Here is a 16,950-nt window from a genome sequence, read left to right as displayed (position 1 = left end):
AGTTCTGCTTTATTTGTCTCTGTCTGTCAGAACCATGACAGTAGACTTACAAAGCCCTTTGTAGCTCTGTGTTTTCATGAGATTCCTGCCCCGCCCCTTTTAACTTTTTTTTTCTTTTATCAGCAAAGATAAAATACAAAACAGAAAAACAGAAAAAAGAGATTAACAAATATCCAATACTAATAACAAAAAAGCATCTTGTGTACAAAAAATAAATAAAAAACCCTCCAAATATAAGTAAATCTAACATTAAAACACAAAAAATCCTCCTTGGTTAAATGCTGAAAGATGCATCCCAAAATAATATGTTCTCCTCCCTTACGTAACGAGTCTGCAAATGATTATAAACTTTTCCATCTATATTTCACAAAAATGCTACATTAGATAGTAGCATATTTGTATATGCATAATTTACTATATTTGTACAGTAATTAAATCAATCCAACATTTGCTCACAAGAGATTTTCCCCTTTATTTACCAACCCATGTTAAATCAACGAAAATTTATTATTTCAACTCTATATTAGTGTTTCTCAACCTCAGTTTCTTTAATATGTGTAAACTTCCAGGCTGGTTAGGAAATTCTGGGAGTTGAAATCCACACATCTTAAAGTTGCTGAGGTAGCAATAAAAGGTTGGCCTCCCAAGGCTTGGCTAACTGCCTCTTGAGTACGGAGCATTTTTCTTAAATAGATGCTTGCTTTAACATCTGTAAAGCAACAAGCTATATTCACACAACATATTCCTCTATGGTTAAAAGAACCTTTCTGGCATAATACAATGAACTATACCAGTGGTGGAGAACCTATTGCATGCATGCCAGAGGGGGCATTCAGAGCCCTCTCTGTGGGCACGCATGCCGTCGTGCCAGCCCCGCCTCCCCCTGCCCCAGCCCTGCTTCCCCTTGCAGCCCCCTCCTCACTAGCAGCCCCCTTGGAGAAGAGTTGTCTCCGGGCATGGCCCGCGTGGAGCAGCACAGCCAAGGACATGGCAGCCGGGCAGCAGGGACAAGATTTCACCCTTGCGCCCCGTCACACGCAGATGATGCTGTGGGGCGCGGGCGGAGGGCGTGGCTACCATGGCACTGCTGGGCTGCCTGGGCGATCTGCTGCAGCAGGCCGTGGAGGCGGTGGGGGGCCCTGCGGGGGGCGGGGAGGCAGAGTGGGGGTGGGGGGAGCGGAGTGGAGTGGGTGGGGCAGGGGTGGAGTGGGGGTGGCTTTTGGGCATTCGGTCTCTAAAAGGTTCGCCATCACAGAACTATACTGTAATTAACCACACAGGCTGAATATACATATCACCACAAACCAACAATAAGCCTACCATACTGTACTTTAGTCAAGGATGTTGTATGAAATTAGTCAAGGATGTTCTTGTTCACTCAACTATTTAACATATTCAGTACATTATCACCAAATATTAAACCTCTGCAGCATTTTACAAATAGGGAATAATATTTTAAATCAGGCAATTAGAGGTATTTTACTCTGTTTTGACAGAATTTAATTGTTATATATTTAACTGAAGATTTTTTATGTATGTACTTTTATTCTCTGTTACAGTATTTTATTTCAGTGGCATATGTTATCTACCATATTTTTAGTTTTCTGTTAGAAATAATTTAAAGGATCAGATTAATGTAGGCTTACCAGAGACATCTGGCAAAAGGAGTACACATCCTCCTCATGTCCCCAATCTGGCAAGCATAACCTTAAAATTAAATGTCATTTAACTTTTGAGTATCTTGTTTTTTTTTAAAAAAAACCCACATTGTTTTAATAGTAGTCATTCAAATTTTTGTGTATTGTGGCCTTATAAATTGTCTAATTCTTTCTCTTGTCCATTGATAGATTCTACAGCCTAGTTTTATGTTATTTATTACCTTACTCTAGCAATTGGCTTCCATCAGCCCCTTCAATTCTATGATCACTAGACTATAGATCACATGACTTAAACATTTTTATGGTGTAATTTGGAAAGCATATAGTCAATTCCATATTATGACTAGGATATGTTCTTCAAAATAAAAAAAAATGTTGAAAAAGAATTGCAATTCAGAAAAGTCTTCCTCATTCTGGAAAACGTAATTTCATATATATGTAAGCCTAAGAGCACATATTTGCAGTTTTTCACTTACCGTAATTGAAGATGCCAAGAAAGTTAAACAATTAGTGTGTCCTCTTTTCCCCCATTTGACATCTAAACATCTTTTGGCTGTTTAGATATCTGGTAACCCTAGATCAGGGGTAGGCAATTCCCAGAATTCGTGATCCAGCTATGCTGGCTCAGGAATTCTGGGAGTTGAAGTTCATGAATCATAAAAGAGCCAAGGTTGCCTACCCCTGCCCTAGATGAATGGATGAATAATATGACTGTAGAGCCAGTTAGGTGTAGTTGTTAAGGCATTAGGTTAGATTAGAAGCCAGGAGATGCTGACTTCTAGTCCCACTGTGGGCACAAAAGCAGCTGGGTGACTTTTGGCCAGTCAATTTCTCTCAGCCCTAGGAAGGAAGAAATGGCAAAAGCACTTTTGAAAAACCTTGCCAAGAAACCAGTAGAGACTTGACCAAGCAGTCTCCCAGACTCGGACATAATTGAACAAAAGAAAAGAAAGAAAAAGTCTGTTCTGCATTTTGATTTGTTTCTGAAAGACTTGAATGTACGCCAGGGGTAGTCAACCTTGGCTCTTTTATGACTCGTGGACTTCAACTCCCAGAATTCCTGAGCCAGCTGTGCTGGCTCAGGAATTCTGGGAGTTGAAGTCCACGAGTCATAAAAGAGCCAAGGTTGACTACCTCTGATGTACAGCAATAGCGATTTCAGTAGAATCAAAGTTTCTAACAGTGAACTGCACAATTTAGATTGCAATCCTACATCCACTTATATTTATTTTTGAGTAAAAATAGCATGCAAATGCGAGCAGATGTATAGGAAGGTTAACAGTGTTCCATGAGCCTCTGCTATAGTCATGCTGGCCACATGACTACGGAAAAGTCTTCGAACAAGGCTGTCTCCCTCTGCTAAGAAACGGAGATAAGCACCACCTCCTAGAGGCGGACACGGCTGAAAAAGGGAAACCTTTACCTTTATCATCTCAACTTTAAAAAAAAACATGGGCTGAAGTGAGGGTCTCAGAAAACAAGGGAAAAAATGAGAAAATTAAAAATCACTACTAGTCAATAAAAATCTAGACGTCCTTGAATCGTTTCGCAGTGTAAAATGGAGCATAAGGCTGTAGAACAGTGGTTCTCAACCTTTTTAATGTCGCGACCCCAACCGGTCGTAAGTCGAGGACTAAACCAGTCGTAAGTCGAGGACTAAACCGGTTGTAAGTCAAGGACTAAACCGGTCGTAAGTCGAGGACTACCCAACCGGTCGTAAGTCGAGGACTTTCCCTGCCTGGGAGCGCCGCGCATGCGTGGTTCCACCCCCTGCACCGGCCGAGGCGTAGCTGGCAAGCGGCAGAGACGGAGCAGGCCGACCACCAGCTGGCCCAGCCCAAGGGAGGTAAGGCACCCGCCGGAAAAGGGGGGAAAAATGGCGGACAGCCTTGCTTGGCAACCCCCGTGAAATGGTCGATCGACCCCAAATGGGGTCCCGACCCACAGGTTGAGAACCACTGCTGTAGAAGCTCCTTTGTTCCCTTGCACCGTAATTTCCTATCCCAAAAATACTGTTTCCTCCTTTCTTGAAAAATTTCAAATTAGCTAGCCATGTTAAAATCTGTCACACCACCCTAATCCGATTAATATTACCTTCCCCCCAAAGACCCGATAATTAGGAATTAACATTAATCCGGAAGTTTATTTTTTAAAAAAAACAAAAAACGCCTTTTACTGCTTTTGAGGTCATAAGCATTTACACAGGATCTCAAGCTAATGTTGGGCTTTGACCTCTAAATCAAAGACTATTCTTCACTCTACAGCTTTAGTAGTAATTAAAAATGTTTTTTTAACAAATTATTGCATTCATCAGGGCTTTGTATGCACTTTTATCTATTGCTATTGGAAGTCGCTCTTCTAAGATCCCAGCTGGCGACGAATTAATATTGGAAAAAAAACACTATTGATCGCATTGACTTGGCACCTCTCTGTTTTGCACCCTCCTTTTTTAATGCCATATAAACATTTAAAGCGATTAAATTCAACGCTATTTACTCGTCCCCATTAGAACCGCCTATTTCTGCGAGCCTCGACTACCGCCAGGGGGCGCTCGTCCGTAGCAGACGGCAAGGTGCTATGGGGTCCCCGGCTCGCTGCCTGTTTGCCGATTGGCTGAGAACTTGGTTTACATCCTGACGCGAGGAAGGGCCTGACGTTCGTGCGCTGCTGCCGTAGCCGCGACGAAGCCTGCGCTTCGGCGCTTGTCTCGCGCGTGGCTCTCGGCACCATGGTCCTGGTCGGCTTAAGGTCTGCCTGGACCGGGCCGAGGTGGGGCTGGCGCTGCGGCCTCTGAAAAGCGGCCTCAGCATTAGGACCGTTCCATTTCACTTTTCCGGAGAGGGCGGGGGGACTGTGCCCCGGGTTCGCTGCCTCCTGCCAGGTAAGTCGGCCAATCTCCTCCCGTTCCCGTTCCTCCCCCCCCCAGAATAGAGGGGGGTCTGTAACGTCCCAACCGGAAGTATTTTCCCTGCGTCAAGCCCCGCCCCCTAAAGGACGGCTCGCTTCTCTGCTCGATCCCTGCCCCTAATTAGCACCTGATGCGAAAGGACTCCATTGTGCGACTTTCGCAGTTGCCGTAAAGCGGAGCTTCCTCGGGGTACGGAAATAGGTTTGTTTCCCCGAGCGATGCCTCTCCAGCGGGAGAGAGGCTGACTTCGGAAAGGACGCACGGAGAGGTTCGGTTGAATCGGGTGGACTCGCTGGTAAGCCCCAAGACCAGGGGTAGGCAACCTCGGCTCTTTTATGACTCATGGACTTCAACTCCCAGAATTCCTGAGTCAGCTATGCTGACTCAGGAATTCTGGGAGTTGAAGTCCATGAGTCATAAAAGAGCCGAGGTTGCCTACCCCTGCCCAAGACGCTGTGCAAAGCCGTGTCGTACTCCGCCTCCTGTATCCGTAGGCTAAATGAATTAAAGAAATGGAGCTCGCTTGCAATTTGACCATAGACATGTTTGCTCAAGCCACTGAGCTAAGTAGAATGCATTGCTTAGCCAGGGTCTTCAAGACTACTTTGTGGACAAGTCTGACCATCTGTCATGCTTAGGTTTGCCACCTGACAGGGCTATTTTTGTGCGCAGACAGAACATTCCCTGAAAATGGCTTAAGTGTGCATTGTCTATGAGGCTATGAAACAGCTGGATTAAAAAGAAAAAAAGTTTCTTCCGTGTCAGACCTTTTTTTTTTTTTTTTTGAGCCAATACCTGAAATCTGGCCATTGTTTAATTTGTTTAATCTGCATTGTTTAATTTGTTTTTATTCTGTTAGAGCAGGGGTAGGTAACCTTGGCTCTTTTATGACTCGTGGACTTCAACTCCCAGAATTCCTGAGCCAACCATGCTGGCTCAGGAATTCTGGGAGTTGAAGTCCACGAGTCATAAAAGAGCCAAGGTTGCCTACCCATGTGTTAGTGAGAGCAATGGCCCCCAACCTTTTGGGTACCAGGAGGGACCTGTGGAGAGAGGTTTTCCGTGGACCAGAGGGGGCGTGGTTTTGCATGCTGTGGCCTGGTGCCAGTCCAAGGACCAGGGATCAGGGACCCTGCCCTAGAGAACTCACTGGAGTTTACAGTTTAAAACATTAAACTCATCATCATCATCATCATCATTAGGTCTTGTGCAGAGCACATTAGACAGCAAGTGTTTTCCAGTGGTTTTGATCATTTGCAGTGTTTTTGGACTTGTCCCACGGGACATTGATAATCTTAAGTATTTAGCGTCAAGTTTTCTGAGACTGGCATTGTTTCCTCTTTCCTCCAGAAGGTATTCAGTGTAGTGCAATTTTTGGATGCCAGTCTTTAGGCGTATATAAGATATGGCCAACAAGGTACATTCGACATTCATTCACAGTTCTTGATAGTACCTCTTCACTAGTGAGGCCACAATAGTACCTCTTCACTAGTGAGGCCACAATAGTGATAGTACCTCTTCACTAGTGAGGCCACAATAGGAGATGCAGAGGATTCTTCTCAAGCAGCATTGTTAGAAAACATTTACGGTAACCGTTTAACCATCTTGGTTATACAGTCCCATGTTTCATAAGCATATATTACAGTTGGTATGATAATACCCTTGAAGGGTTTTATCTTTGTGGTAATACTCATGTGCTGGAAGAAAAATAGTCCAGCATCATGAGTGTTTCAAGAATAGATGCATCAGTGTTTCAAAAAAACTTATAAGAAGGTTGGCCTACTGTACTGTTCTTTTTTACAGTAAAGTATTATAACTTCAATATAATATGAAATAATAATTGCCTATGTGTCCTTAGATAGTCACAGTGATGTTATATTCATTCCACACATGCTGTTTGCCCTTCTCTGTGACACCTGTGAATGATTGGTGGTAACTGATTCTACCCTAGCTTTGAAAAAAGGAATTCCTTACTTGGAAACTTTTGGCTAGTTAATTAAATAAGTATTTTTATGGTTATCAGTAAAGCTGCTTATCTCAAAAATGTCAGTCGTGCTGGGTGGGTCAGGTATTTCTTTTGAGATGTTAGATTGTTTAGTAACATGTGGCACTTATCACTATGATATTCTTATGATTATGATCTTATGATTCTTGATATTTACAAGTATTTAAACTTTTCCTACTATAAAGTTTAATGAGCACTGTATCTGCAGTGGAGCTTTTAACTTTAAATCATAACTTACTAAATTGTAGAATAAAATACAAAATATTGGAAGCAGCATTCCATGAGAGTACAGAGAAGAGCAACAAAGATGATTAGGGGACTGGAGGCTAAAACATATAAGGAACGGTTGCTGGAATTGGGTATGTCTAGTTAACAAAGAGAAGGACGAGGGGGGACATGATAGCAGTGTTCCAATATCTCAGGGGCTGCCACAAAGAAGAGGGAGTCAGGCTATTCTGCAAAGCGCCTGAAGGCAGGACAAGAAGCAACGGGTGGAAACTAACCAAAGAGAGAAGCAACCTAGAACTAAGGAGAAACTTCCTGACAGTTAGAACAATTAACCAGTGGAACAACCTGCCTCTAGAAGCGGTGAATGCGCCAACACTGGAAGTTTTTAAGAAGAAACTGGACAGCCATTTGTCCGAAATGGTATAGGGTTTCCTGCCTGAGCAGGAGGTTGGACTAGATGACCTCCGAGGTACCTTCCAACTTTATCATTATTATTATTATTATTATTATTATATAAAAGAGTTGCTGTCTGCAAAATAATAGTATCTTACTGTGTATCTGTATAACTATAATGGGATTTAATAAGCTTCACTCATTAAATAGAGGGCCATTCAGCCATTTTACTGAAAGATTTACTTCCATGTGGTTACATTTAATTTGTACATATAGAAACAGAAGTGAGTGTCCTTTTTTCTTTTTAAGATATTCATTGTATTAATTTCTCATTTAAGAAACAGGCCTGTATCCAATTGCTGAGGTGAAAATTGTTTTCTTTCATGGCCCCTGAGCTTGGATGATTCTTCCAGGGACTGTTTGGGATGTGGGGGAGAGAGTTTGTGGCATGAAAGAAAAACAGTCAAGATTCATTAAATGAAAGTAATGCATTTTTTCCTGTTATTCAGATCTAAGTCTTTAGGGTCTAAAAGAGTGTTTTAATTTGTAAAGTTTCAGTGTTGATTGTTACATCATACCATAGTTTTGTGCTATGAAAAATGAGCATAAAATATGGAGATCACATATTATGCCTCTTCTTTCCATTTAGCAACGTGAAGGGCTCTAGCAGAGATCAGTTTCACTTCCCCCCAAACATGTCTTGTTCTACACAACTCCTTCATGATATAAAATAACCTTCTCCAGCCTAATGTTTTGCAGATATGTTGAACAACAGCTCATTTCATCCACAGCCCTTGTGGGCAATTTATCTTATTGATAATGATTGATCTGTAGCCCAACTCATTTAGCTTTATCCATGTAGTATTTAATAATTACTTTTGACATTTTATACCTAGTAGCTAGGCATCTAATTTCCTTAATTTCATTTAAATTAAAATATATTATGAGAAACAAGCATTTTTTTTCTAACCATGATGCTAAATATTTTTAGGAACCCAGGGCATCTTTGATATTGGGTTTATTATGAAATTAGTTATCAGTTGTACTACTAGGTTTTCAAAAATAATTCTTTTCTAGATTGATACGAATACTAATTTATTATACTGAATTATGGCAGAAACAATTGAAGTTCAATTTTGTACTGCAACATCTATATTTTTATGTACCTGCACCTTTTATTCCTCCTTAAAAACAGCTTTACAGTCTTTTAAAGCTTGCCTCATTACTTGATTTTCAAGCTGTGGTGGCTGTATTTTTTTTTATCAATGCATATTGCATAGTATTGTGAAGAGCAAAATGAGGTTACTTAGGGCTGCCTCATTGATGATAATTGTGGAATATACGTCCTTGATAAATGTTGTCCCCCTCACCCCCCGTAGCATTTTAGCAGTTCTTCTAAAAGTTTTTTGTTTGTTTGTTCCACAGTAAAATTTTCTTGTTTGGGTTCAGGCATTATTTTTATATAATACTGTTGTTGGTTCTCTTGATTATTAAATTATTATTAAATTATATGGCATTTAGAATTCAGTTTGGACAGAAAATGTTGCTTAAATAAACCAATACTATTGCTTTTGTAGCCATCTTAAAATTATGTGGAGATGGGGCAGTGGAGATGATTCAGTCCCTAAATCTGAAGTAAGTATTTATTTAAAATCCTATTTACTTAAAATCTATTTGACTTTATTAATTCAAAGTTTCTATATCTCAGATGTCTGACATATGGGAGATTTCCAAGTCCTTGGTGTGGCTTTTTATTCATGAGTGAAATGTAAAATAGATAAAGCAGTGGTGACACTGTGTTTTTAGTTTTAGTTTATTTTATCACTATCATGGATAAGAAATTTCAATTATAGCATTCATTGTAACACCTATCTTTAAGAATTCGTGGAATTCTTATATTTCTGTATTTAAATTCTGTTTTGGGTTTGTTTTGAATAATGACAAAGTGGGATAGAAATGGTATAAATAATGTATTACAGTAATATGTACAATTTTGATACTGCAAAAATATTTTCTTTGTTACTAGGTTCATGGGCCTTCTCAAGTAGCAAGCATGTCTTTGGCAGATTTGACTGAACAGCTGGCTCAAACTAAACAATTGGTAGTACAACTCAAAGAACTTGTCAAAGAAAAAGATAATGACTTACACAAGAAAGATAAACAATTAAAGGTATTGTGTGTGTATGGGGAGAACTTCCAGTTGTTTTTGAGGCAAACTGCTTTTCTGAAATACTGTCTTAAGTATTTTAGATTGGTATTTGAAATTGTGTTTATAACTAGGTGTAGCTTCCTTCTAATCTATTTTAGGTTTGCATAAGCTGCCACATTTGGTTGTCACTCAAAATGCACAATTTCTTATGTATGAACAGATGCTGTTGATATGGTTAAAATTAGTAGTAGTTTTAACCATTCAGTCGTATCTGACTCTTGGTGACTATAGGCAAGTGCTCTCCATGCTACCATCAAGGACAGCTTTTTTAGTTGTGAGATATTAATTTTTATATCAGCTTTGGTGGCATCAAGCCAGTGAGTTCTTTGCTTGTTCCTTCCTCTTGTTCCACTAACCATTCCTAGCATCATTGACTTCTCCAATGAATTTGCACACATGACATGGCCAAAGTAAATCAGACGTAATCTTGTAATTTTGGCTTCTAGTAATGTTTTTGGTTTTATATGGTTCAGTACCTCACTGTTGGTTGCTCTGGCTATTCATAGTATACAAAATAATTTACGCCAGCACCATAGTTCAAAGGTGTCAATTTTTCTTCGATCAGCCATTCTTAGTGTCCAGCTCACACCCATACATCATTATAGGGAAGACTATTGCTCTAAAAAAGCCTGATTTTTGTATTTATATCAATATCTCTGCTTTTCCAGATCTTATTTATTAAGCAATGCCTAAAGTTATCCTCCGTTTGATTTCTGATGTAGAATTGCGATTGTGAACTATTTTTGATCCAAGGAAGAAAAATTCTTTAACTAAAATCATCTTCGTTGATTTTAAACACCTTGTGTCCATCTGCGGTTTTGTCATTATGTTTCTTTTGCTATGGTTAAAATTATCCTCCCTAAATAGGTACCGTAGCTATAGTATATGATTTCACCTGTCTTGAAAGTTATTTCAAAGGAATATATACTTTTATATTTCATCTATTTAGATATTGATATACATGGTTGTAATTAAAATTATGTCTGCAAACTGTATTTTGTTTTAAAATAATGTATATACTCTACAGGAAGAAAAAGAAGCTTCTGACACCAAGATTTCCAAATTAAAACTTCAGAACAAAGCCAAAGTAGTATCATTAACTTCACAATTAGAAGAACTTAAGAAACAAATACCAGGAAATGCAGTACAAGATGGAAAATCTGGTCAAAAGAGAGTGAGTTCTATCCTTAAAAATAATATCGATTATAAGGCAGCTTTCCCTAACAAGTTCTTCTATAGTTGGTGTATTAATCTTGTCCAGCATGGTCATTAGGGGAAAAGGCCTGTGGAGACTCAGTGGGGGGAGGGAAGGCCTAAGGGGACCCGATGGGGGAAGGAAAAGACCAGCAGGTACCCAAAGGGAGGGAAACGCAGCATGGGGTGTCTTGGGGTGAGGGAGGCCTTGGGATGCCCAGGCAGGTGGGTTTCGGCCTGCGCTAGACCTCTTTGCCTCACCCATCCCTGATGCACCTCGTGCTCTGTTTAACAACTGATGCATTTATTTAACAGCTGCATCAGGGAGAGCAAGGGGGGGGTCGTTCAGTTAGGCCATCTCATTTCATGGCTGTCATGACATATGATTGTAATGTGCAGGCTCCATTACAGTCGTATATCCAGGACTACCTGTAGTTAACTACAACTGAAAAGATAGATTGCTTGTTGAACTGCACGGTGGAAATCCTGTGATGAAAACTGTGATCAGGGTTATTTTATATCTGATTTTCCAGGTGTATTTATGTGTATGTATGATTTGAATCAGTACAACACAATTCTAGAAATGTGTTTTAAAAATAAGTGCCAACCTGTTCATGTATTCTCCTTTAAATGAGCTATTTGTAAATCTTACTAAGTTTTTTTTGACATATGAATATAATATTTTTTTGCGCCCACCCTCAACTCTCTTACTTCATTGCAACCAGGAGAACAGCGGATGCATTCCAAAACATAGCTACTGAAGTAAGTCTGAAACTAGCACCACTTGCAACTGGTGTTAGTTTCAAATCTAATTCAGTAGCTGTGTTTTAGAATTAGTTGGTTAGAAATCATTCTGCAACGGTAAAGGCCCTGTAATAAGATGGCAGCATTTAAGGAATCTGGAGTGTGTCTATCTTGTCCAAATCTTTACAATTCAAATTTTTTAAAAATAAATCTTCCATTTCTTTCTCTCTCAAAATACGAGGAGGGATAGAACATTTTATATTTGAATTAGGAATGGCTGTTTACTGACCTCAAACAATCAAGGTGCAAGACCTCAAGCTTCCACCATCCTAAGCCATCAAATAATAGAATAGAATTAATTTTGTTTCTACTGGGAAACAGTTTTTGGACTTTGTGCTTGAGGTGAAAAAAATTGAAACTTTGATTTTGGCTTTTTCTGATTAGTTAGGTTTGTTATAGAAATGGCTAGTACCAGTATATATTATTATATAAAAGTAAAAAGTTGAGGTTTTATGCTATTACCATATTCTGCTGCACCAAAAAGAGTCAGAAGTCAATGCTTTTTTTTCCCCTTCTGCCCTACACTTTTCCCCCTTCCCTTTTCCATCTCTTATTTTCCTATTATTTTGTTTCGCATTTTTGTATTTTATACTATACTTTGATAAACTAATAAAAATTTGTTTTAGGACACAAACAAAAGTATTCTATTCTGAATACTTTTTATTCATACCTCAAATTCTGCTCTGCGTTTCAAAAATATTGTCCTAGGATAAAGTTTAAAAGAACTTTAACCTAGGACAATATTAACAAAAATATTGTCCTAGGTTAAAGTTTAAAAGAACTCTGAAGAATGTTGTATTATTTTTTAATTGAAAAAAGTATTTCTGCTATAGTACTGCCTGCCAGGAATGTGACTATTCTAAATATTTTACTTTTTGTTTTATTTGAAGCTAACTTTTTAAATGTATGTTTTCAGAGTGATCAAGATAGTGCTGCTGCAAGTCGTGGAAAAATATTGGTGCTCAGAAAGAAGGTTGAAGAACTAGAAACACAGAATGCCCAAAAAAATGAAGAGCTCCAACAAAAGGTAAATTTGTATGAGCTTATTTCTTTATCTTGAGTGCTGGTGCTACTACTTAAAGATGTATTTTCTGAAATTTGTCTAAAGTTGCTGATCATAAAGCTGAAAACATTCATGTTTTTTATTGATTAAAAAAGAATGTTACTATAATTTCTCTGTATTTTGACCTAGATCTCTTGCAATCTATAAAGCAGAAAAAGTATGCTTTACATCAGAGGTCCCCAACCTTTGGGGCACCAGTGATCGGTTCCATGGAGAGAGGTTTTTACGTAGACCGGAGGGTTTAATTTTTAAATTAAATACTTTAATTGGTTATAGAATATCCTTTTCTACTCTGTTGCCTGAGATAGTACTGTAAAACCTTTATTTCAGTGACTGCCGTTTTGCAGTGTTTGTATGTCACAGACAAAATTTCTGAGTATATCCTGAAATAATGGACAAATCTGTTACAGTCAAAGCTATCTACATGAGGCAGTTAAATTTATCTTAGTTTTAGGGTAACCACAGCAATGTGTCATTTGCATAATGAAGTCATTACTCATCTGATGTAAATTACACCATTTGTGTCAATTTACATCATTTGCATAATTGATAGAAGTGATATGCTAATAGAACAGACATTCAAAACCAGATACTCTCCTAGGTATTAATATGGAGAATGAAGTACAGGTAGTCCTATTTTAACATCCAGAACTGGGACCAGGAGCTCTAGTATTAAGCAAAGTGGGAAATCATGTGACTCTGCTTTCTTTTTCCCCACTCTCCCACCCTTTGGACTGCTCCTCCTGGCCATGGAGTAATTGACAAGTTAAGAATTAATGTTTGTATTTACATTCATTGGAGAGGAAGGAATTACAGACACACAATGTAGAATACACATTAAAAGGAATATGGTGGTTGGCAGTCCTGAACTTGCTTGGGGATGGGAGGCACAAGTGTGCTACACATATAGCCAAATGTGTGCATGTGTATTCTTACTATCTTGGAATTCCTTTGTCTCTAGTATCTCCACTCTGGGCAATGGGGTAGAGAGGAAAAAAAGGGTCAGAAGAGATTGTCTACTGAGATTATTTGGGGTTTTTCCCCTCCCTTCCCCTGGTTGTGTAAGAAGTTTTTCTGATCTGCAGAGGGGAGTGTTTGGACATGCCAACACTACACATTTCTTTCAATGTGTAATCTCAATCGTCTGCCTGCTTATTTTTTTTTGCAATCCCTTCTTCTCTAATCTTTTCTCCCTGGAAATGGGGAAAAAATAGGCAAAGGATAGCAAACAGATACATTACTGACTATAATGGCGATCATGTCAATGAGGGATGCTACAAAAGTAATAAATGTGGGTATTATTCGTACAGTTGTTTTTCAGTACTGTTGTAACTTCAAATGATTGCTGCAAGACAAGCAATAAGCAAGATCTACCTGTAAGACAAATACATGGTATCTTCTTAGTAAGAATCAGATACCTTACACAAGTGGCAATTTTTTTTTATACGTATGTAGGTCAACCCAACGTTTGGGTGAAAAAAAAATCTGCCATTAAAAAAAAGAATGAGGTTTAATGAGAGAAAATAATAGAAAGAATGTAATTTTAGTATGATAGATATCTAATTAATTAAGTATTCTAGGCCATATTTTTAGGGCAAAACAAAATCTCGTAGGATGGCTTACAGTAATGAAATCATTATACCAAAATATGTTAATAAAATCATCAGATCTGTATAATTGAATTATTATAGGTCTGGCTGGAATCCAGGGCACACTTAATGGGAACAAGAATATCTATTGGACATGCTTAAAAGCTAATAGGGGTGGAGGCTGTTAAACTGGTCGCTGTTCCTTTGATATCTGTCGATTACTATGAAAAGGCTTGGTTTTAAAGGATGGAATGGTACAAAAAACTGTCGATGCTAATAAAATGTTTCTGATGGAATAGTGGCTTTGCTTCCAGATTGCGGAATTGGATGCTGCACACCAACGGGGTGCTGAACTAGATGCCATGCTTGCTGAGAAGCAAAAGAAACTAACCGAAAAAGAAGCCTACATAATTGATTTGCAGCTAGCCTGTGGATCAACTAATGATGCCAAAGAAGTGCTAATACATAACAATGAATTAAAGGTATAACTAAACTGGGAACATATATGTGTTGTTTTATTTCCCATCAACAGTTGGACAGTTTGATTAACTGAATTGACTGTACTGTTGCTTTCCCCCCAAAAAACCTGAGAAATAGGTGAGAATACCAATCTCTTGTTTGTTTCGTTATATTTCTTTTTCATGAACTTCAAAGAAGCAGATTTCCACAAAAGAGGCTTCCTTGCAGAGCATGCAAATTCTAGTTCAGAACCTTACCAGGAAAGTTGGGGACAGTGAAGAAAGATGTAGCCTCCTCCAAGAACAAATTGCAAGTCTTAAAAGCTTTCAAAATAAAGAGAAGGAGCATTTTCAGGAAAGAGAAGCCATGTATACTCAAAATGTAAGTAGGTCTTCAGTACAACATAATGTATTTGCCTTTACGGTGAGATGCGGGGAAAATAAATTTAATAATAAATTTACAAAATATACAATTTAAGATTTGCCTGACAGTGGCAATAAGAGTATGTAGGTTTTACCCTTTTTCTTAGATATTATCAGGTGTAAAGTGGATGTTATTAATAAATTAGATGGGCGTTACTCAAGAGTTATTTAAGGATCCGTTTCATCCATGCTTAATTTCCACTGAAGCATTATGAATCAGTAAGAACTGAATGTTAATTTATATGATTATGTGTGAGTCAGCTTCATGGAAATATGTGGTCTGGTTATTTTTTAGATCCGTATGTTTCAAAATATTATCCAGGAAAAGGAAAAAGAATTGATGAGACTGGCCCAGAAACATGAACAAGAACTTTTTAAAGTAGCTGCAAAATCTGATGCTAGCGCTGATCTAGAACAGGTAGAGAAAACGTATTTTATTTAGTAGCATTGCGAATGGAATCCCAAGTTGATTTTTGGTATCCCTAATTGTTTGTATGTTTTTTTATGGTCACATTGCCAATTTAATTTTACAAATGGGTTACATCTGAAAAAAGGTTAAATTTATCTAAAGGTATACATGTTCTTAAATTTGAGCTCACCTTGTGTCTGTAGCCATGCAGGGTTAAAAAAAGGTTTGGTTGTGCTTCTTCTGAGTTTTTTTTTTCAATTTTGCAGTCTAGGCAAACTTGTTTAGTATTTGTATAGTATTTAAAAGACAGTTTAGTAGAAATAATTATATTTAATTATTTAATTATTTATTATTTATATTTAATTATTTCTGACTTTTAATAGTTACTGGTTCTAGATTACTTTGTATAGATATTGAGCACATACCTGATTCCTGTGATGTCCTACAAATGTGAAATTTTGTTCCTATAGAATAAGTGGCAATACAAGAAAACACTACAGGATGGTGAGTGTTGTCATTTCCAGAATGAAGTTGCTATTTTCCATTACTTAACAATGAATATATGTATATTTTTGTAATAGTTACTGAAAGCCTTGAAGCAGAAACTACACGAAAAGGAAGAAGTCATGCTTGGAAGGACACAGGTGATAGTCATGTTGCAACAAGAACTGGATGGCAAGGACCAACAACTGAAAGTAAGAAGTAGATTACATAGTCAAACTGTTGTTGTGGGATAAGTTGTTATAAAATATTTTTTTAAAAAGGTAAAGATAAAGGAGTCCCTGGAGATTTTACTCCACTAGTCGTTGCCTACTATAGGGGGCAGTGCTCATCTCCATTTCAAGGTCATTGAACCAGCGCTGTCTGAAGACATTTCTGTGGCCATGCCAACATGATGTCACAGAATGCTGTTACCTTCCCACTGTACCTATTTATCTACTCACATTTGCATGCTTTCAAACTGCTATGTTGGCAGGAGCTTGGGGTGAGGATGGGAGCTCACCCTGTTGTGCGGCGCTCGAGTCTCGAACCTGGGCTGTCCGCTTTCCAGCCAACAAGCCCAGAGTCTTAACCGTTGAGTCACCGCACTGCCCCCTATGATAGGCAAAAAATATAGCAGTTGTAAATTAGAATGCAATTTGTTAGTCACTTTTTTTGCCTTTCATTGCATTGGTTAATCAAATGTGTTTTGTACTCTTATATTGTACTTTTATCCATTGTGGTTAAATGTTGAGACAGTGCTAAAAGAAAAGGAAAACTCACCTGATTTTGATAAAAAAAATATTAAAACATGACAAGAATAACAAGCAGATATTGGTAGTCAGAATCTGAAGAGCTTCTACAGGAAGCTTAACTTATGAGTTTTTTATAATTTCCTTTTTTGAACAGCAGTAGTTAACATTCTTATATTGCAGTGGTTCTCAACCTTTCTAATGCCGTGACCCCATAATACAGTTCCCCATGTTGTGGTGACCCCCAACCACTTATACATCGCCGGGTGCCAGGGGCGTGGCCAAGTGGGCGTGGCCACCAAGTGGGCGTGGCCACCATGTTGTGTAGGCAGAATCTGCCCAATATTTGCTGAAATACATTGCACTCAGATTTCATT

The 16,950-nt window shown here is 38.5% G+C and overlaps 1 protein-coding gene across 1 annotated transcript in view; it reads left to right on the top strand.

The window, feature by feature from the left end:
* Positions 1-4,265: 4,265 nt before the first annotated feature.
* LOC107287491 (golgin subfamily B member 1) overlaps positions 4,266-16,950 on the top strand; it is a 55,655-nt gene continuing 42,970 nt past the window's right edge. The window contains exons 1-9 of the mRNA XM_015816013.1: positions 4,266-4,539; positions 8,770-8,827; positions 9,219-9,362; positions 10,429-10,575; positions 12,316-12,426; positions 14,366-14,533; positions 14,706-14,891; positions 15,228-15,350; positions 15,923-16,036. Coding sequence (XP_015671499.1) covers positions 8,783-8,827; positions 9,219-9,362; positions 10,429-10,575; positions 12,316-12,426; positions 14,366-14,533; positions 14,706-14,891; positions 15,228-15,350; positions 15,923-16,036 — 1,038 coding nt within the window. The 5' untranslated portion in view covers positions 4,266-4,539; positions 8,770-8,782. The remainder of the gene's footprint in view (positions 4,540-8,769; positions 8,828-9,218; positions 9,363-10,428; positions 10,576-12,315; positions 12,427-14,365; positions 14,534-14,705; positions 14,892-15,227; positions 15,351-15,922; positions 16,037-16,950) is intronic.

This window comes from Protobothrops mucrosquamatus, unplaced genomic scaffold (assembly GCF_001527695.2).
Source record: "Protobothrops mucrosquamatus isolate PMUCROS unplaced genomic scaffold, P.Mucros_1.0 scaffold394, whole genome shotgun sequence".
In the NCBI taxonomy this organism is placed as follows: domain Eukaryota; kingdom Metazoa; phylum Chordata; class Lepidosauria; order Squamata; family Viperidae; genus Protobothrops; species Protobothrops mucrosquamatus.
Note: the sequence above shows the minus strand (reverse complement) of the source record. Positions and strands in the feature narration are given on the sequence as shown.